This window comes from Pygocentrus nattereri, chromosome 13 (genome assembly GCF_015220715.1).
Source record: "Pygocentrus nattereri isolate fPygNat1 chromosome 13, fPygNat1.pri, whole genome shotgun sequence".
NCBI classification, from domain to species: Eukaryota; Metazoa; Chordata; class Actinopteri; order Characiformes; family Serrasalmidae; genus Pygocentrus; species Pygocentrus nattereri.
The window spans coordinates 12,553,509-12,575,009 of record NC_051223.1 but is presented as its reverse complement, the minus strand read 5'-3'; the positions used below and the strand labels follow the sequence as shown (position 1 = coordinate 12,575,009).

The following is a 21,501-nucleotide window of genomic DNA, read 5'->3' as shown; positions in this document are numbered from 1 at the left end:
CTCCCTCTCTTTCTGTCTTTCTCTCCCTCTTTCTCTCTCTTCCTTTCTTTCTCTCTATCTCTGTGTCTCCCTTTCTCTCTCCCTCTCTCTGTCTCCCCCCCCTCTCTCTCGCTCTCTGTCTCTCTCCCCCTCTCTCTTTCTCTCTCTCCTCTCTCTCTCTGTCTGTGTCCTTCTCTTTCTCTCCCCCCCTCTCGCTCTGTCTCTCTCCCCCCTCTTTCTTTCTCTCCATCTCTGTCTCCCTTTCTCTCTCCCTCTCTGTTCCCCCTCTCGCTCTCTGTCTCTCTCCCCCTCTCTCTTTCTCTCTCTCCTCTCTCTCTCCGTCTGTGTCTCCCTTTCTCTCTCCCTGTCTGTGTCCCTCTCTTTCTCTCCCCCCCCTCTCGCTCTGTCTCTCTCCCCTCTCTTTCTTTCTCTCCATCTCTGTGTCTCCCTTTCTCTCTCCCTTTCTCTGTCTCTCCCCCCCTCTCTCGCTCTCTGTCTCTCTCCCCTCTCTCTTTCTCTCTCTCCTCTCTCTCCCTCTGTGTCTCCCTTTCTCTCTCTCTCTGTCTATCTCCCCCCCACTCTCTCTCTCCCTTTCTCTCTGTCTCCCCCCTCTATCTCTCCCTCTCTGTCTCTCTCTCCTCTCTCACTCCCCCCTCTCTGTCTCTCTCCCCCCCTCTCTGTCGCTTTCCCTCTCTCTCTTTGCCTCTGTCTCTCCCTCTCTTTCTCTCTGTCCCTCTCTCCTCCCTCTGTCTCTCCCCCTCTCTCTCTCTTTCTCTGCCTCTCTCTGTGTGTGTCTCTCTCTCCCTGTGTGTGTGTGTCTCTCTCTGTCTCTCTCTCTCTCTGTGTCTCTCTCTCTCTCTCGCATGCATGCACGGGTGTGAGCGGTAGAATGAGTGGTTGGCGTTTTGCCAATTTTTTTCAGTTTTTGCGTTGTTGTCAGTCTGTTTCTGTAGTTTGTTTGAGCGTGTTAGTGATTGAGTGTGTAAGTGTGCGAGTGGTTGTGTGCGTGCAAGGTGTGGTGGGGGCGTGCGGGCGTCTGTTACCAGCGTTTTGCTGGGAGCATGGCGTCACAGAAGGGGCGAAGGGTTTGAGTACACAGTGTTTGTGTCCTCTGACACTAATATGAAATGCTTCAGGTGCGGCCTGACCGGACATCTCGTCCGAGCCTGCCCTGAAAAGCTCAACGACAACGCTGGTGATGCTGGGAATGCGGAACGGCCGGGGCCTGCCGCAGCTGAGCCCGCAGTGGCCGCCGCCCCCCCCCCGCGGCTGCTGCTCGGCCGGCTGTGCGGGACCCGGCACCTGCGGGGGAAGAGCCAGCTGCGGCCATGCCTGCCTCGGGAGTAACTGCTGGGGCTGCGCCGGCCGTGCACGAGCCTTTCCCGGCGACGCTGACCGCGGGGGAGCCAGCCGTGACCCAACCTGGTGGCGAGGAGCAGGATCAGGGGTCTCCTGACCCGGGGGAGCAAGATAACCAGGTAAGGAACAGCGGTACTGAGGTCAGTCTAGCTGGTACAGCAGTGGAGGCTACAGTGGAGGTGGAAATGGAGGAGGAGACTGTTTTTAAGGTTCCCCATAAAAGAAAGAAGCATAACCGAGGGAAGGGCACTAAACAGGCCAAGACAGACAGCAGTGCAGTGAATGAGGTGGAGTCTGAGAGCAACGGCTCTCTGTCTGACTTGGGCTGGTCAGTGTGCTCCCAGGAGGAGTACATGTCTGTAGTTTACACAGTTGATGAGATAAAGTTCTTGTGGGTCACTAAAGGCTAAAAAGGAGTCAGTGTTGAAGAGCATTTCCCGAATAGTCTACTTTTCATGCATGATGTCAGACATTTTAGGAGGGAAGGGTCTTTCACAGCCTTGGAAATCTACAGGCTGAAGAAGATCCTGACCAGGCTGAGTAAAGTGAACACGGAGGATGAGGTCTGACCCTTCCTGCCCTCCCTGGTTCAGAATGGCCTCTGTTTTACAGATTTTTTATCTAATTTATGCTGTGATGGGTGATGTTAGAGTGGTGAGTCAGTGGTGAGAAAATTAACGGGGCGAGAGACTGCTAAGCGAGCGAAGCTGTATGAGGTGGTGAAGCAGAAGAGGGTTGATGTCCTGTTTGTACAGGAAACGCACAGTGATTTTCAGCAATGCTGCTGAATGGGCTAGAGAGAGGGAGGGGCTCGCCTTGCTAAGTCATAACTCTTCTGTTAATGGTGCGGTGGCTGTTCTTTTATCACACAGTTTTACTCCTTGCTCTTATTCGGTGGATGAAACTTTACATGACAGACTTTTAAAGGTGGCAGCGTGTTTTGAAAATGATGTTTGTTTTTATTTGTGTTTATGCCCCAACTGGGGGGGTGGACAGGGTGTCCGTTTTAGACACTCTGGACACTGTAATCGGAGGTTGTAGCTCTAATGAATTTTTAGAACTGGGTGGGGATTTTAACTGTACAGTAGACAGCATGGACAGGAACCACATGGAACCACATGCTGCATCCCTTAAGAGATTGTGCGAGGTGCTGGAGGCCCATGACCTGTGTGATGCCTTGGTGAGGCTGGATCGATTTTATGGTTTTAGTTATCAACTTTCTGCTTTTACACGTTGTTTTATCTCCCCAGTTGGGTTTTCAGACCATTGTATGGTCCAGTGCACTGTAAGGAAAAGCAACGTCAAGCCACAGAGTGCATACTGGCATTTTAACACTGCGCTTTTAGAAGATGTCAATTTTAGAGAGTCTTTTATTTTTTTTGGGATGTTTTTAGCTCACAGAAAACAGCTTTTAGTTCCCTGCATCAGTGGTGGGACGTAGCTAAAATACAAATTAGAGTATTCTGTCAGCAGTACACTCTCAATGTCACAAGGGACATAGCCAGATCTCTCGGAGCTCTGGAGACTGAAATAGTGGCGCTCCAAGGTTTAGCAGAGACCACAGGAAATCGGGGGGAAAATTGAAGCTCTGAAAACTAAACAGACTGCGTTAGCTGACCTGCTGGGCATTACAGCACAGGGGGCGCTGGTCTGCTCACGTTTCTAGTGCGTGTCGGAAATGGATGCTCCTTCGAAGTTCTTCTTCGGTCTCGAGCGCAGGAATGGACAGAAAAGGTTTATGCATGCTGTGCGTATTGACTCAGGGGATCTCTTATCTGAGCCTTCTGAAATTCGCTAGCAGACAGCTTTTTCTCAAAGCTTTATGAGAGCGAGTGGGCAGAGGCACGAGAGCTGGAGGAGAGATTCTTCCATGACCACAGCCAGCTCACACGAGAGTCTGCGGCAGAGCTAGATGCAGATCTGTCTTTAGGGGAGCTGCATGAGGCTCTCCAGGACATGGAGAATGGTCGGGCACCAGGTATTGATGGTCTCCCTGTCGAATTTTACAAAGCATTTTGGTCAATATCGGGTCAGGACGTGCTGAGTGTTCTCCGGAGCAGCATACGTGAAGGGACGCTTCCGCTGAGCTGTCGGAGGGCCGTTCTGACCCTGCTACCCAAGAAGGGGGACCTTACTGAACTGAAGAACTGGCGCCCCGTCTCTCTGTTGTGCACTATTAGCTGCTCTCAAAAGCATTAGCTAGGTGATGGAGCAGGTGGTGTTCCTGACCAGACGTACTGTGTGCCTGGAAGGTCAATTTTAGACAATATATATCTAATTTGTGATGTTTTGGGCCTGAAGAGGTCTCATTTTTTTGGAACAAGAAAAGGCATTTGACCGGGTTGAACATGGCTATCTGTGGAAAGTTCTGGAGAACTTTGGTTTCAACCCAGGTTTTATAGCCATGGTCAAGGTCTTGTACAGTGACATTGAGAGTGTACTCAAAGTTAATGGTGGTTTATGTGCTCCTTTTAAAGTGCACAGAGGTATCAGGCAGGACTGTGCTCTGTCTGACATGTTGTACTCTTTGGCAATTGAACCTCTGCTGTGCAAACTGAGAGACTGCATCTCCGGTTTGTCTATACCTGGCTGTTCTACTGCACTGTGTGTCTCAGCATATGCAGACGACCATGTTGTGATAGCAAGCACCCAGGCTGATGTGGACGTTTTAGCTGGAATTTTAAAAGATTTTAGGGTTTTACCGTCTGCTAAAGTCAACTGGACCAAGAGTGAAGCAGTTTTAGTTGGCACTTGGGATGGTGGGGAACCTACACTTCCAGATGGATTGATGTGGAGAAGGGGTGGTTTTAAATATCTGGGGGTGTATTTGGGGGACAGTACTTGTAGTACACAGAACTGGGATGGTGTGGTTGAAAAGGTTAAAGGACACCTCAGTAAGTGGAAATGGTTAGTCCCCCAGATGTCCTATCGGGGAAGGGTGCTTGTTATCAACAACGTTGTTGCATCATCACTCTGGCATAAACTGGCGTGTGTGGACCCTCCACCGAATCTGCTGGTGACCCTGCAGGTCATGCTAGTGGACTTCTTCTGGGATCGACTACACAGGCTTCCGGGAGTTTTACATCTGCCAAAGGAGGAAGGGGGGCAAGGACTCGTCCACTTGGCTAGCAGGACCGCTGCCTTCCGACTCCAATTCATCCAGAGACTCCTCACTGGTCCCAGGGGGCTGGTTTGGAGGGCAGTGTCGTGCCAGATATTGAGCACAGTAGGTGGTCTGGGGTTGGACAGAGCATTGTTTTTAATGAGCACTAAAGCGCTGGATATTGCTGGGTTGCCTGCTTTTTATCAAGGACTTTTTCAAATCTGGGAGTTTTTTAATATAAGTAAACGGGGTTGGCTCTTCTTTGCACTGGCTCTTGGAGGAGTCTCTTTTCCATGGCACGCGACTGGACTTGCGGGGACGGCTGGAGATGAGATCTCTGCGAGTTGTGGCTCACCTGCTCAAGGGCTGGAGGACAGCCCTCTCTCCTGAGGAACAGAAGCAGTTGAGGGACTGCAGTTCAGAGGCGGTCGGTCCTACGGAGCACAACCTATTCCCAGACATCAGTATCACTTGCAGGACTGTGAAGGCCCCCTTCTGGATTTTGAGGGGGAGTCTGCGATGAGCCTGGGTACAGTGTCTGGTAAGCTGCTGTACAGAGCCTGTGTGAAGGTTCTGAATATGAAAAGACTGCACAGCAGAACCAACACACCATGGCATGATGTTTTTAGACTGAGTAATGTGAAGCCAGAGTGGAGAGCACTGTATAAACCACCATTGACAAAAAAAGTGGCTGACCTGCAGTGGAGGATTTTACATGGTATTGTCTCAGTTAACGCTTTTTATTTTTGTTTTTTAATCCTGAGATTTTACCACACTGTCCGTTTTGTCCTCAGAGAGAGACTGTGTTTCATGCTTTCATGCACTGTTTTGGGCTTTGCTCTTTGTTTGAAAGCAGTTTTAAAGCATGTTTTTATGTCTCTTAATGTGACTTTTACACGGCAGACTTTTATCCTTGGTTTTAAGTACGTCAAGAGAGAGAAATCCAAGTGCCAATTGATCAACTTCCTCCTTGGGCAGGCAAAGATGGCCATATACATCAGTCGTAAGAATAAGGTGGCACATGTTACTGACTGCGAGGCCACCAGGATTCTCTCTAGGCTGGTTAGATCAAGGATTTTAATTGATTTTAATTATTATGAGAGCATGTGTGATGTGGAGGCCTTTGAGGCGAGATGGTGCTGTGGTGGGGCCGTGTGCTCAGTATGTGAGGGTGAGCTCTGCTTCGCTCCTGAGCTCAGATGAGCCGGACTGGGTTTAGTTTGTTTGTGTCTTTTTGTTTTTACCTGTTTGTAAAGTGTTCGTCTGATTTTAATTTAATCAGTTAATTAATTTCAATGTAACTTAGGACGACACAATGTGTTGGTTGACTGTTTCAGAGAAAGAACTGGTTCAAAAAAGAACCATCAAAAGTCAAAAAGTCTCTCTTTCTGTGTGTGTGTGTGTGTGTGTGTGTGTCTGTCTCTCTCTCTCGCTCTCTCTTGTGCTCGCCCTCTCTCTCGCTCTCTCTCGCTCGCTCGCTCTCTCTCTCTCTTGCTCGCTCTCGCTCTCTCTCGCTCTCTCTCGCTCTCTCTCGCTCGCTCTCGCTCGCTCTCTCTCGCTCGCTCGCGCTCGCTCTCTCTCGCTCGCTCGCGCTATAGCTATACATACATACATACATACATGCATACATATATATATATATATATATATATATATATATATATATATAGCTGAAAAATAAAACATGAAAGTAAAACAGATGGAAATTCCCAATAAATACAATATTTCAAAAGCAAGACCAGATGCAAGGTGATTTTCTCAAGAACGCAAGACGTGATGAATTTGAAATCTTGCCAAATGAAAAAGAACCTGCACATCGTGGCTGAGACAGTCTGAACATGCTAGAGAAGTTTGTGATGCGATAAAGACTGACCAGCATTATTTCTGAACAGCGTTATTCATGCTTGCTGGATCGCGTCAATGCCATGATTTATCTAAACACTCACCTGCGATTGGTCATCATGCTCACAGCACACAATAAAACCTGTGATTGGTTTAGAAGCTCTTTTGCATATCACACTCTGTGATCTCAGTGTTATGAAGGCTGATCTATTGCGCAACTCCACCTCCAGAGATCACTCTGTACATTAAACACTGCATATTAAATAGTCTTACCCTTCGTATGAGATGGCCACCCTGTAGGACAGTGCCACCACTGCCGTCAGGAGAACCCCCACAGGACTGGCATTCCTACAGAACACACAGATAAGACTGTTTAAAAACGGACCTACAGAACCACCACTGTCAGTTTTCAGGTTCCACCAGGTTCCAGAGTCCTGGTAAAACAATTATTTGGAGTAATAAGGTAGTAAATATAAATATACAGTAATATTCACTTTAAAGTTGCTCATTTAAGCAGGAAAGTAAATCAGAAGCTCCACCAAGCAGTGCGTGAGGTATATGGACCAAAAAGACACAAAATACAAAGACAGACAGTAAGAACCCAGTAGAACCGCAGTGAGAATCACTGCTGTCTTTTCCAGCCCAGATTCAATTTAGTTTATAGCTGATAAACAGATACAGACTGTATTTATTTACCTACAATCTTAATAGCTTTATATCTAGAACCTGTTAGTCAGTGTAATTGAGTTAAATTGTCCGGCCATCAAATTACTCAAAACAGCTACACTGAAGTTTGGAGAGTTTGGGCATTTACTCTGATATCTAGAATGTAAAGCCACTCTGATTACAAACATGAACAGCTACACTCTGGTTTAAGAGGATTAGTCCTCAGTCTTGGTCCAAAATCCACATAGAACATCCCCTCCAACACTGCAGGAGCATCACGTTAACTTGGCCCATCTGGGTCAAGCCTCGCTGCTCATTTTAGCTTTTTTTGCTCAGGTCTGATCTTTCTGATATGATGGATTACATTCCTGCAGGTAAGTGACTCAAATCTGTCACTACTGTGAACTTGCGCCCTGAAACAAGCCACCTACACACATCATAATCAATAACATCACCTGAAGGAACCACAAGAATGAACAAGCAAGAACAACAAACCAATCAGCAGAACGATCTTTATCACTGAGGTCCTTCACTCTGATCAGCTCTGAGCATCTGATCTCAGACCACATATGAAAGTGGCTCAGATCAGATATGTGTGTTCACACAGCTCAGAAAAAATCAGATCTGTTCACATTAGGTCACAAAATCGTATTTGTGCCAGATTAGCCTGGAAATGTGGAGGCAGCCATGGTCTCACGGGGCCAGACGTGATGTCAAACAGACAACAACCTGTTCCATTTTTAGTGCTGCAATGCCAATGGCAAGGACACACCTCCCTAAACCCCTCCCCGAGCTCTGCTTTTAACGGCTAACAGTGCTCTTCAGAACGGAATGCTCCGGGATTGTGGCCAACACAGCCAACGTCAGCCCCAGCACAATAATGTCCTCTAAAGCTGAAGCTGGATGATTTAAATGTGTTTAAAGTCTTTTCTGCACTCATGACTCACATCTACATCCTTAACTGGAGTTTTCTGTTGAGCTTTTCATGCCAACTAGCACTACATCCATGTGTCTAATAACAGACTTGTTGTTTATTGGAGAATGTTGATGAGCACTGCAGACCCCCTACTGTGAGCTCCACCTTCATGAGACATCGGATTGATCTAGAAATTTCCATCTCAGTCTCATTCTCACTCTAATAAGCCTATGTTCCCCACATTCAGCCCAAAACATCTCACGGTTGTCTACAAGGATTACAAGATCACACCTGGCCTCATGAAACTTCACTGTCCTTCACTGCTACCTTAGAGTCCACCTTTAAAACTGTTTATCCACCAGCAGCTTCCAGCAGAAGGCTGACCCAGAATCATTAAGAGCTGAGATCTGAGCTGAGAGCTGAGATCTGAGCTGAGAGCTGAGATCTGAGCTGAGACCTGAGCTGAGACCTGAGCTGACAGCCGAGAGCCGAGCTGAGAGCAGAGCTGAGCTGAGAGCCGAGCTGAGAGCAGAGCTGAGCTGAGAGCCGAGCTGAGAGGAGAGCTGAGAGCAGAGAGCTGAGAACAGAACGGAGAGCAGAGCTGAGAGCAGAGCTGAGAGCAGAGCAGAGAGCAGAAAGCTGAGCAGAGAGCAGAGAGCTGAGCAGAGAGCAGAGAGCAGAGCTGAGAGCAGAACTGAGAAGAGAGCTGAGCAGAGAGCAGAGCTGAGAGCAGAGCTGAGAACTGAGAGCAGAGAGCAGATAGCAGAGCTGATAGCTGAGCTGAGTGTGAGTCAGAGCAGAAACAGAACAGCAGCAAGTGCTGAGCTGAGAAGCAGATGATGTGGTGGCTCCTCAATCTGTCCTTCAGCTCCTTCAGAGAACATCCACTCAGACAGAGGCCAAGTTACCCAGACAAACACCGTGTCTACAGCGCTGACAGCAAATACAATAATAACTTAATAGGTCTGCCTTCCCCTGTAAAGATTTTTTTATTAGTTCATGTAAACAGATTTTTGAGCATTTCTACTGGTCCATTCATTATGAAATTTCATACAGCATAAGGGACAGACGTCCAAAAATAAAAATCAAGGTGTAAATACATGTACTAGTATTAATGCACTCTATAGCTGCTGCACCTTCTATGGTTCACAGGGAGACTAAAGCGAAATAGGCTTATAAATAAAAGGCACAATAAGCTGAAAAGATGATAAAATAAAAGAGGAGTAACTTTAGGAAAGAGAAAGAACTGATAAACAGATTAAGTTTAAGAGACCCTTATGAGTCCCACAATGGGGAAATTTCTCCTCTGCATTTAACCCATCCATGCAGTGAAACACCACATACACACTAGGGAGCAGAGAGCACACTTGTCCAAAGCAGTGGGCAGCCCTAACCACGACACCCAGGGAGCAGTTGGGGGTTAGGTGTCTTGCTCAAGGTACAGAGGATTGAACCGGTGACCTTCTGTTCACAAGGCTGGTTCCCTAACCTCCAGCCCATGACTACCACAAAGCATGTGAGAAGTGGGATTCGAACCCACGCCTCCAGGGGAGACTGTGACCTGAAAACAGTACCTAAATATCTCAGTCTTTAGATAATTGTGTCATCGTTGTAAAACAACATCTATTGTGATGATTATGAAGTGCATCAGGCTTGATAAAAATGCTATATATGACACTGATATGATATTGGGCTCTAATATGCATTCAGTTGTGTGCTATCTGAAAGCACTATAGTCTCCCAACTATGTACTATAAGTGCGAAGGGGGCCAAGGTTTGAAGCTCTAGGTCCCAAGAGAGAGATGGGCACCTCGCTTTCTCTTAGCGTTAGAATAAGCTGAAGTTATTATAATAGGAACCAGATGTGGACTATATCTTATGTCAAAAGCAACTGGGGTATAAATGCATGGACTCAAAGCTATGTGACAGAGAACTATTGGCGCATTCTCTCCAAGCTGTTTCATGAAGGCTAGATTCTGACTTCGATCTCTAAATGCAAATAAACTTCTTTTTTATGCAAGAGACGGGTGTCACCGAAGAGTTTCTTCCTTCACCTTCACAGCATCGCTATTGAAATAAACCACAATTACATAAACAATAATGAACCACATCCCAATGAAACAGATTAAAGTGTGTGAATCTGGGGCTCTGTCCATAAGAATCCTCAACTTTATAACCAACTCAGCGTCTGAAACAGAATGGATTACCATGTCAGTGAACACACATCCATAATTATCATGACCTCAGAATCAGTGGCTTTCTTCGGACTCGCTGGACACTGGCATGTTTGTGTAGTTCATCAGTAAAATCTGCCCTGCTGTCATCGTTAACAGCAGATTGTGGCCATAGGCACTCATTAACTACAGTCTTTTGGAACCTGTAAATGAGATCCAGTGAAGACAACGGAGACTCATGCTGTATTCGGTCACGCTGATAAACAGGTCAGTCCATGTCGCAGAGGCCGGCCTCGCTGACCAGCAGCTGGAAGGAAAAATGTTTATTTTCATTTTCTCAGAGGACATATGACCCAAAACATCATTCAGGGAGACGATGGAGAGCTTCACTGAACCGGCCTGCTCCACAAACAGCTGACAGAACAGGGCAGGGTGAGCGAACTGGATCTGGATTTGCACAGCAAACTGAACGTTTAGCCAGACCAAATCTAAAAAATCATATCAAATAATCAAAATAATATCAAATCATGTATAAATACTAAAATCAACACCTCTGTAAGAGAAATAATGAATATGTGCATCAGAGGCCTTCATATACTCTTCATTACAAGCCAAACTGAGGCAACAGCCCTGTTTACACTTAGTGATTCTTTAGATTAATAGAAAATGTGTCGTATATGTTCCTACCTTTTTGTAAAGGGTGCTGTAGAGCACCAAAAAAGGTTCCTCTGTTGTACCAAGCCTGACATCGTAACAATAGCAGAACCCTTTTTGGTGCTATACAGAACATATACAACATTCTCCATCTGAAGAACTGTTTCATCATGCAGAGAACCAGTTAATCATGCAAAGGGGCAAAGGGTTCTTTGAGTGTCCGTGGTTCTATACACAACACTATTCTTTACTAAAGAACACTTGAAGAACCTTCTTATTAAGAGTAAATATAGTCGTCATTATGTGACTATCACTATTATCAAAGGTCTGAGGAATTATTTTGTTATTATTATTATTATTACTACTACTATTATCTAATTAAGCTAAATAATTAAGTATCGCAAATAGGGAATCTACTGGATTCAGATCTGGAGACTCTGAACTCACTGTAACGTTCATAGAACCTTCTAGGTATTAACCAAGTACAAGTTAATTATTTTGGGTAACATGATGGTTCCTAGTCTTGCTATATTACACAGAAGCAGGTTCTAAATAAACTGGGTAGGTATGTGGTAAAAACACCACAGTAGTGTGCAGTTATTTTGGGTAAAAAGATTGTAGATGAACATGAGTACAGAGTTGTAAACAGTCTGTGTGTGTTTATCAGCTATAATCTAAACTGAATCTGGGCTGGGATCCTTACTGTGGTTCTACTGGGTTCTTTTCCTTTCACACCATATAACTTAACCGCGACTCAAACAAGCTTCTGATTTACTTTCCTGCTTTACAGTGAACTTCAGGATATGTCCCACTTTATTACTCCAAATAATTACGAGATACAGCAAGTTTGTCTCTTATCAACTTAATATTTAGATTCTGTGACACATTTCAGAGCAACTTTCTTAAACTGTCTGTTACACAAATTAATGATCTAGTACTGTGGTACACACAAGTACACACTTGTCTAAAAGGAAGTGCTTCCAGTAATTCCAGGAGCTTTGTTTTCTGCTGGAAGCAGCTGATGGTAAACTGTGTCCATGGTCACACTTTGACGGACTGTAATCAAACAATTCTCGACTGTTCACTGTGGCCTCACATTCCTGCTATCATCTGACAGGACTGGAACCCTGTGGTCTTCTGCTGTTGTAAACCATCCACCCCAAAGTTGGACGTGTTCTGAGGTGCTTTTCAGGGGAAACACCTCAACTCTGAACTCTGATCAGTTTAGTCTCCATGACTGAGTTTAGTTCAGTAGCAATTTCAGAATATCGGCTCCTACCTTCATAATATCATTATTAACTCCAGATCAGAAAACAGCATCACACAAACATTCTAACGAGACTAAACCTCCTAAATCCTGTCCTAACTTTAGGATGAACCCCAACAGGGTCCTAACTTCAGTTTAAGGCCTGTTTCTATGTTTTTAGGTGGCTGAGTCAGGCAGCATAGTTCACTACTAGCATAATGAGCTTTCTACTGTAAAACTCAGAGAGAGAGAGAAGGAGTAAAAAGAGAGGAGGGGGAAGAGAACGATACTGTGGATGCAGGACAATAGCTGTGTTCCAATTCAGGGGCTGCGTCCTTCAGAGGCTGCATTTGAAGGCCGATCCCATTTCGAAGGCTCCTTTTTCACGGCAATGAAGGATCCACAGGGTGAATCCTGTGGTTCACTGCATGTCTTCGAGGATTCGAGAACATGGCGGCGTCAGCAGAGGAGTGACAGCGGCTGAGGAGATGCTTTAAATGTCAGTATTGGGTTTAAACAGAGTCGAATAGCAAACGATACAGATGTTAAAAAGCTGACGTGGTCTGAAGGAAAACTTACACAGCGGTGAGGGCAGGAACAGCGGCCCTGTGACACAGACCATCTCATTATGGTTCAGCCTTCACGGCTCCGCCTTCGAAGGAGGCAGCCCTGAATTTGGACACAACAGATGTCCAGGTGCCTCGACTCCAATAAATTATCTAAAACCTCTGGAGTCACACCCAGAATTTTATAGCCCCTGAAATCAGTATCAGACACAGAGTTTCATATTTATCACATCCTGATGAAGAGAGTGTTTATATAACACACTTTGATGGCTAATTAGTCTAATTTAATCTCTCTAAACTCTGAGTTCTGTATATTCAGTCTGAAGGAGCAGAATGAGGCAGACTGGCATGTTTACACTGATAATCTCTACATTACAGCTTACAGCTTCACTAAAGACACCCTATTATACACATTATAGCATAACAGCTGCTCTCGACCCAGTTTCAGCTTCACAGCGCGGTGGAGCTTTCAGAGGCATATGCGCTCACACCACACCTCCCAAACACATCACAGCAGGAGGCACCTGAGGAGCTCTCAGAGGAAGAGGAAGTGCGACTTTGGGAGCAATCAAACAGAAAGGAAATGGATCTAACACAGCGGTCAGATCAAGGTGAGAGAGCGGAGCACCATCTGAGAGCCGACAGGGCAGATAAAAATTTTTTTTTAGCCTTTCATCTGCAACAAGGAACAGATGAGAATCTAATATCTTATAGTTTCAGAGTGAAACGTTGTTCCCTTCACAAAGTGGAACATTCTGTATAATGAGTGATGAAGCAGGTGTTAATCTGAGCGGTCCAGCATGCTGCCCTCTCGGTCAGGACTCCTCCTCCTCCTCCTCCTCCTGCTTCTTCTTCTTCTTCTTCTTCTTCTTCTTCTTCTTCTGGCTGCTCCCTTTAGGGGTCGCCACAGCGCATCATCTGCCTCCATCTTGCCCTATCCATTGCCTCCTCTACTTTCACACTAACCATCTCCATGTCCACCTTCACTACATCCATAAACCTTCTCTGAGGTCTACCTCTTCTCCTTCTACCCGGCAGCTCCATCTCCAACATTCTTTGCCCAATATATCCACTATTCCTCCTCAAAACATCTCCAAACCATCTCAACCTGGCCTCTCTGGCTTTATCTCCAAACTGCTCCACCTTCACTGTCCCTCTGATCTGCTCATTTCTAATCTTTCCAGCCTTGTCACTCCCAACGAAAATCTCAGCATCTTCATCTCCGCCACCTCCAGCTCAGCCTCCTGTCTTTTAGACAGAGCCACAGTCTCCAAACCATACATCATAGCAGGATGCACTACTGTCTAAACCTTCCCTTTCACTGTTGCTGCTATCCTTTTGTCACACATCAGCCCTGACATCCGTCTCCACCCACTCCATCCTGCCTGCACCCTCTTCTTCACCTCTTTTCTACACTGTCCATTGCTCTGGATGGTTGACCCAAGATATTTGAAGTCATCCACCTTTACGACCTCTACTCCTTGCATCTTCACCTTTCCACCTGCCTCCCTCTCATTCACACACGTTATCTCCACTGACCTTCATTCCTCTACTCTCCAGTGCAAACCTCCACCTCTCCAGATTCTCTTCCACCTGCTCTCTACTCTCACCACAGATTACAATGTCATCTGCAAACATCATGGTCCATGGAGCCTCCTGCCTGACCTCATCAATAAACCTGTCCATCACCATTGCAAACAAGAAGGGGCTCAAAGCTGATCCCTGATGTAACCCTACCTTCCATATTTGTGATCCGCAAATTTTACATGTGGACCTTTTAGAACTCTGAGGAACAATGATTATTCAGAGTGTTCTCAGTGAAGGCCGGAAGCTCTCAGAGCGCCGAGAACACAGCTCAGAGAAAATCAGGCGGTTGAAATCCCAAGACACACACAGAGAGCCGCAAGCGACTGCGGCCCTTTCAGGCTGAGCGTTACCACGAGGCTTTAAAACCTTAACAGGTTTTTAAAACGGAGAGCATCACACACTTAACGCCAGTTGGTCACAGAGTTATATGTCTTGTTGTCGTGAGGCAGTCAGACTAGACAACATGGCAAAGAGAGAGAATAGCACACAGAACGAGTTTCAGCTGCGAATAAGAACTCAAACTCCCAGAATTCCTCAGATCACATGACACACAGAGTTGAACTCACTGGACCGGTTTGAGCTTTTAAATGCAGTGAAAACTCAAACTGGGGTTGAATCTGAGGTGAGAAATGCTGATACAGTGAAAGCTGATCTGGATCAATATTATAATCATGATAAACATCATAAACATCCATCCATCCATCCATCCATTTTCTAAGCCGTCTCCCCGTCAGGGTTGCGGGGGGGGAGCTGGAGCCTATCCCAGCAGTCTTCGTGCGGAACATCATAAACATGATAAACATTATTATAATCATGATAAATGTCGTTATAATCATAAACATCATTATAAACATGATAAATATTATTATAATAATTAAAATCATGATGAACATCATTATAATCATGATAAATATTGTTATAATCATGATAACCGTGACAACCGTGTCGACTCTCAGCGTGGAAAACAGACACATGACGTTTCTTTAGATCCCCAGAGCAAGCACTTTCCCAGCCCAGCGCTCACACTACAACAACCGCTTGTCAGATCTACCTAAAAATTATGTGGTTACCTTCAATGTGGTAATAAAGCAGCTGATCTGGTTTTATTCAAACCAGAACATTTGTTTAAATTTAAATTAAAGGCTAGTTCATTTATTTGTTACCACATCATTTTTTAAGGTTGAACTGACGAGACGTTTTTTTAAACGTCCAGTTCCCAAAACGCCTGTACAGAGCCGTTAGGAACATTAACCTAAAAACATAAATTAAACATTGAACACCTGGCGCAGGTGCGCTGGTCTGGAGTTAGAGCCGAAAAATGAGCTGTCTGGTGAGGACTGGACTGAGAAACAGCACCTTTTAATGGATCACAGTTCTGTAAATGAAATGTGTGTGAAGAACCTCCGTAATGATCTTAGCACAGCTGAAGTCAAAGCCGCCTTTGTGTCCATGACGGTCTAAGATTATGACTCTTAGACTTGTTTTGGTCTGGATAGTAGGTATCCTGTGATTTATATTGATCTCAATGGTATTTAGAATTGGACTGATTTATGATGAGATTTGACTGTAAACAACTCTCGTAATAAAGGCCCAGGTGTGGAATTGTTTCCTGCTATTTCTTTATTACGCTGTAAAAACGGCTTGTCAGATTAACCTAAAAATTCCTTCATGTAGTAACAAGTAAATAAATTAGTTTTATGCAGCCTGAATAAACAATTCAGTGTAATTCCTTGTTGAGTTGAAAAAATGTGTTAATTTACATTTTACCAAATGCAGTCATTTTGTAGGTTACTCTGACAAGCCTTTTTCTGTGGTTTGGTATTAATAATCCTGAAAGTCGGCTCTGGCCGGTTCTGGGTTTCTGAGTTCTGAGTCCTCTGCTCGGTGCTCTCTGCAGGGAGGTGTGATTTAGAGAGCCTTTCCCAGTGTCCTCAGAGAAGACTGAATCAAAGTAGGTTAATTGGATGTGAGTGTGGAGGCGGTCAGCATAAAGAATACCAGCTGCTTCCTTACTCTGCCCCAGCACCTCCCTCTCCTCCCCTCCCACCTGCTGATATGTCTGTACTGTCATGGTCAGATGGTCCTGTGAGAAAACGGACTGGCCGGCAAATGGAGAATAATAAACAGCAGAGTCTGGAACCCAGAACACGGGGAGAGAGCCCACACACACCAGCAGTACAAAGAGACACAGAACAAGCACACTCCAGCGGTACACAGGGACATAGGACCCACACACTCCAGCTGTACAGAGAGAGACAGAATCCGCACACTCCAACGGAAGACAGGGATATAGAACCCACACACTCCAGCGGTAGAAATGGATACAGAACCCGCACAGTCCAGCGGTAGACAGGGACAGAGAACCCGCACAGTCCAAAGGGACATACGGACACAGAACCCGCACAGTCCAGTGGGACATAGGGACACAGAACCTGCACAGTCCAGCGGAACACAGGGACACAGAACCCATACAGTCCAGCGGGACACAGAACTCCATCGATATCCTTATTAGTTACGATATTGTAATTGTAATGGCTTGCTGATTTAATTTTTAAGAGAGTGAGACAGACACAGAGAGAGAGAGTGAGAGACACAGAGAGAGAGAGAGAGAGAGAGAGAGAGAGAGAGAGAGAGAGAGAGAGAGAGAGAGAGAGAGAGAGAGAGAAGCTTGGACATCCGGTTAAATTATAAGCTTACTTTTTAAGTATCACATCAGTAACCTGACTAACAGCTCAAGACTGGGACTGTTCTTTTATAGAAACACTTACAGAAGTGAAGCCGAACCCTTCAGGGTTTCTAAACTCTCACCCTGTTGTTACTTCCACTGTTTTTTATTATTTCAGTTCAGTTTTAGTTCTTGTTTTGATTGTTTTCTTAATACTCACTGTTTGTTCTTTGTTTCAGGGTCCATTTCATTTTTACTGTTTATCACAGAATTTCATTATTTTATGCTTCCACTTTTTAAGTTTTATTATTTTGATCTTTCGTACTTTCCTAATTCCTTCACCTCAGCTACCCTGAGAATCAGCATTACTCCCAATGTCACCTGAGCTTAAACAAACGGTGATGCCCACAGATGATGAACTACAAACAGATCTGACCTCGAGACAAATAAACACCAACCTGAGGAGCTTAAATCATTCATACAAACTCAACAAAAAGACTAATGCAATGTAAACATTAACACAATGATTCACACTGTTAGTGCAGTGTGGTTCTTAGAGATGATGAACAGGGTTCCTTTCAGCTTGTTTGTTGAGCTCTAGTGGACAGAACACATTCATTATCTGTTCTGATGGCCCAGCACCACCAAGACGCAATGGGCCGGATTCAGAAAACACAGCAGCAGGTTCACCGCGGCGGTGAGAGCAAACAGAAGTTGGTGACATATTCGCTGATTCATAAACGAGAATCACTGCTTGTTTGCAAAAAACTGCGTTTTTCACTGACTCTGAGGAGCTTCTCCTTCATTTACCCGCGCTGATAGTGATTCATAACACAATCCTGCTACAAATAACAGCCGTAAGAAGCCAATATGGATCAGGTGATGTTTCTCAGTAGACGTCGCAAAATTTTACACAATTAAATCAGAAAAAACTAAAATATTGATCTTCGGTACAGAAACTCTAAGAAAGCTGCTGCTATGAGAAACTTCAGCTTCATAAACTAAACCTGCAGAAGAAACCTGGGTGAGATGTTAGACTCAGATGTTAGCTCTGTTTAATCTGCATGTAAACCCAGTCACTAAAGCAGCTTTTATCATCAGCAGAGTTGATCTTCTTACTGAACTTCCTAAGCAAACTGCATCCTTAACAGCTCGGACAAAACGCACCAGCATCCTAACAAACACAACACAGAGATCAGATCAGTCCTGCTTTAAAAGAGATGCACTGTCATTCAGGAGAGAGGTTAAGGCTATGCTACAAGTTTTTAAAGCTATAAATGATCTTAAAGCACTGCTTACATCACAGAGTGAATGTCTGTTTATGGTATTAGATCTGCAGATTCTGACTTTCAAACACCTTCAGTAAAACACATAAAATGTGGAGAGACTTGTTCAGTTCTTCTGCTTCTAAACAGTGGAGCTCAGCTCAGCTTTTAGTAGACAGTCGAGCTCAGAGCTCACTTTTAATAAACATCTGAAAACGCAGCTCTTTAAATTGGAACTTCAGTAAAACTCACGCCTCTAACTCAAAGCTTCGCTAAAACTCTATGTCTCCTTAACTCTGAGCTTCGGTAGAACTTTACATCTCTAACTCGGCGCTTCGGTAAAACTCTATGCCTCTTTAACTTGGAGCTTCGGGTAAAACTCGATGCCTCTTTAACTCGGAGCTTCAGTAAAACTCTTGTGGTGTTTATCTATTCATTTGATCTTTTCTTTTTCTTGTATAATTCTAAATTAACAGTTCTAATCTATCATATAACCATTTATTTCTAAGATTTTAGAAAAGGCCGTGGCCCAACAACTTGGCTCTTATCTGCAAAGAAACCAGATCTATGAAAAATTCCAATCTGGATTTAGGCCTCATCATAGCACTGAGACAGCTCTAGTTAAGATAACAAATGATCTGCTTCTTGCCGCTGACCAAGGCTGCGTTTCTTTACTGGTACTTCTTGATCTGAGCGCAGCTTTTGATACAATAGATCATAATATCCTCCTAGAAAGATTAGAGAAAATGGTCGGTATAACTGGAACTGCCTTATCGTGGTTCAAATCATACTTGACCGATCGTTTTCAGTTTGTGAGGGTAAACAATATACCCTCCAATTATACAAAGGTTAGATATGGAGTTCCACAAGGCTCTATCTTAGGACCGTTATTATTTACGTTATACATGCTCCCCCTGGGCAAAGTTATTAGAAAACATAATGTTAATTTTCATTGTTATGCAGACGACACGCAGCTCTTCATATCAGCCAAACCTGATGACAAACAGAGAATAAAGAAAATGGAGGATTGCGTAAAAGATGTGAAATCATGGATGTCACACAACTTTCTTCTATTAAATAGTGATAAAACAGAAGTTCTTCTATTAGGCCCTAAAGCTGCTAGAAATAAATTATCACACCTAATGTTGAATCTGGCCGACTTCTCAGTCACACCTGGTTCAACAGCTAAAATCTTGGCGTTATCATAGATTCAGATCTAGCATTTGATAAACACATATCTAATGTTACTAAAACAGCTTTTCTACATCTCCGTAACATCGCCAAGCTAAGAAATGCTTTATCCTTACATGACGCAGAAAAATTAGTACATGCCTTCATTACGTCAAGGCTAGACTACTGTAATGCGCTACTGTCAGGATGTTCTAGCAGTAACTTAAATAAACTTCAGCTAGTTCAAAATGCTGCAGCCAGGGTCCTTACTAAAACTAGAAAATTTGACCATATTAGTCCAGTCCTATCAGCTCTTCACTGGCTTCCAGTCAAATTCCGCATAGACTATAAAATTCTCCTGTTAACGTATAAAGCCCTACATGGGCTCGCTCCTGAGTATCTGAGAGACCTTATCTCCTATTATGAACCACCACGATTACTTAGATCACAGGGTGCTGGCTTCCTAGTAGTTCCCAAAATTCAGAGAAGCTCTGCAGGAGGAAGAGCTTTCTCTTATAAAGCGCCCCAACTCTGGAATAATCTCCCCGATAATGTTCGGGACTCAGACACAGTCTCAATCTTTAAGTCTAGACTAAAACTTACTTGTTTAGTTTAGCTTTTGGTAGTTAATGTTAATTCCCTTTAGATAAGGCTGCAGATCCAGGGGTTCATGGACATAGTGAATTGTGGGTAAACTGAGATGCTGGTGCTGCTGTCACTCACTACATGCAGTCACTCAGGTTTGTGGACGGTGGAGTGGGTGAATGCCAGTGTCTCAGGGAGCCTCCGTGTCTATGTTACCTTCTGGCTCTCTCCCTTTAGTTAGGCTGTCATATTCAGACCTGCCGGAGTCATTAGTCACACTCTGATAATTTTTTACATTTTCTGTTCTTCATAAATCCAGTCTAAACTAATTCCTAAATCTTTCCTTCCTCCGAGTTACTGACTGTCCACCGGTCCGGCCCAATACTGATGGATGTCCCACCCTCAAGTCCCCCTGTCCCCCTGATTGACCAGACTGATGGAAGTTTCTGGAACGCAGCTTCTCCACTACAGATCACATCCAAATCTATATGAACTCTAATTGTTTCCACTGTTGATTATACACACCTGAATATATTAGAACTGCGTGGATGTAAAATTGACTTTTCAATGTTTAACTTATAAGTTGTCTGACCAGTGGTAGGATGGTCCCCCCTTTAGATGTGAGTCTTGGTCCTCCCGAGGTTTCTTCCTCCTCCAGCTCTGAGGGAGTTTTTCCTTGCCTCAGCGCTCACGGGGGTTCTGTATATTCTGTATATTATGTTCAGTGTTTTGTCTGATTCTCTGTGCTGTGATTCCCATTTTTGTAAAGCTGCTTTGTGACAACATCAGTTGTAAAAAGCGCTATATAAATAAATTTGATTTGATTTGATATCATATAACTGTTCAGCGTTACCTCCTGTCTGTAACACACTTTGAGCTGCCACTGAAATAATAAATGGCATATAAATAAAAAGTCTTATTCTTTTCTTTTTAATATTATAATTATTTTCTATCACATGTTCAAACAGCAGGTTGTGTCACAATTGTTACTGTGTTGAAATGTTTCACATGTGTGCCTGACAGGAGCCTCATTCACAGCACAACTAAAGCATCCAGAAAACTTTAAAAACAATTCTTCAACCTTTACTTAGTATGGGAAATGGATCTATATAGACCTCTATATAAACCATGAGCACAATTAAAAAGCTGACTGTGGCAGTAAAACACTGCTGCTGTTCACCTACTGAGCATTAATACAGTCAGCTGTGCAGTGTGAGACAGTGTCATCAGCATATCAGTGTACTTCAGTACTACAGTCCGCAATTGAAGCGGCAATATCATTAATATAAATATTAAATAATACTGGTCAGAGGACTGAACCTTGAGGGACCCCCTTAGTTAGCAGTTCTGCTGTACTTTGTCCCACGGCCACACGCTGCTGCCTATCGGAGAGACAGTTTCTAATCCAGTTGGTAGCCCTGAGATCAAAAACAGTGTTTTGGAGACTTTTTAAAGTAGGGAATGATCAACTGCATCAAAGGCTTTAGAGAGATCAATAAAAATGACCTTATTGTTTCTTTTTATCGACGACACTGCGAAGATGGTCTAAGATGAGAAAAGCAGCAGAGATTGTACTTTTCTTTAAAACCCGATGGAGAAATGTCATTGATCGTTCACTGAGGTTTCTAAGATCCTGGCTGAGCCTGACCGTTCTGAGATGGTCTATATTTAATGAGGTCTGAGGTATCGCCTCCTTTCTGAAGTGGAGTTACATTTGCTGTTTT

The 21,501-nt window shown here is 44.3% G+C and overlaps 1 protein-coding gene across 5 annotated transcripts in view; it reads right to left on the bottom strand.

The window, feature by feature from the left end:
• Window positions 1-21,501, bottom strand: part of pemt (phosphatidylethanolamine N-methyltransferase) — a 116,108-nt gene that overhangs the window by 21,831 nt on the left and 72,776 nt on the right. For 3 of the 5 annotated variants that reach the window (XM_017685953.2, XM_017685954.1, XR_001856760.2), the window contains one exon: window positions 6,557-6,631. In XM_017685953.2, the coding sequence (XP_017541442.1) occupies window positions 6,557-6,631 (75 nt within the window). Of the gene's footprint in view, window positions 1-6,556; window positions 6,632-21,501 lie in introns of those variants that run through there. The other 2 variants (XR_005131331.1, XR_005131332.1) reach the window with 2 other exon arrangements.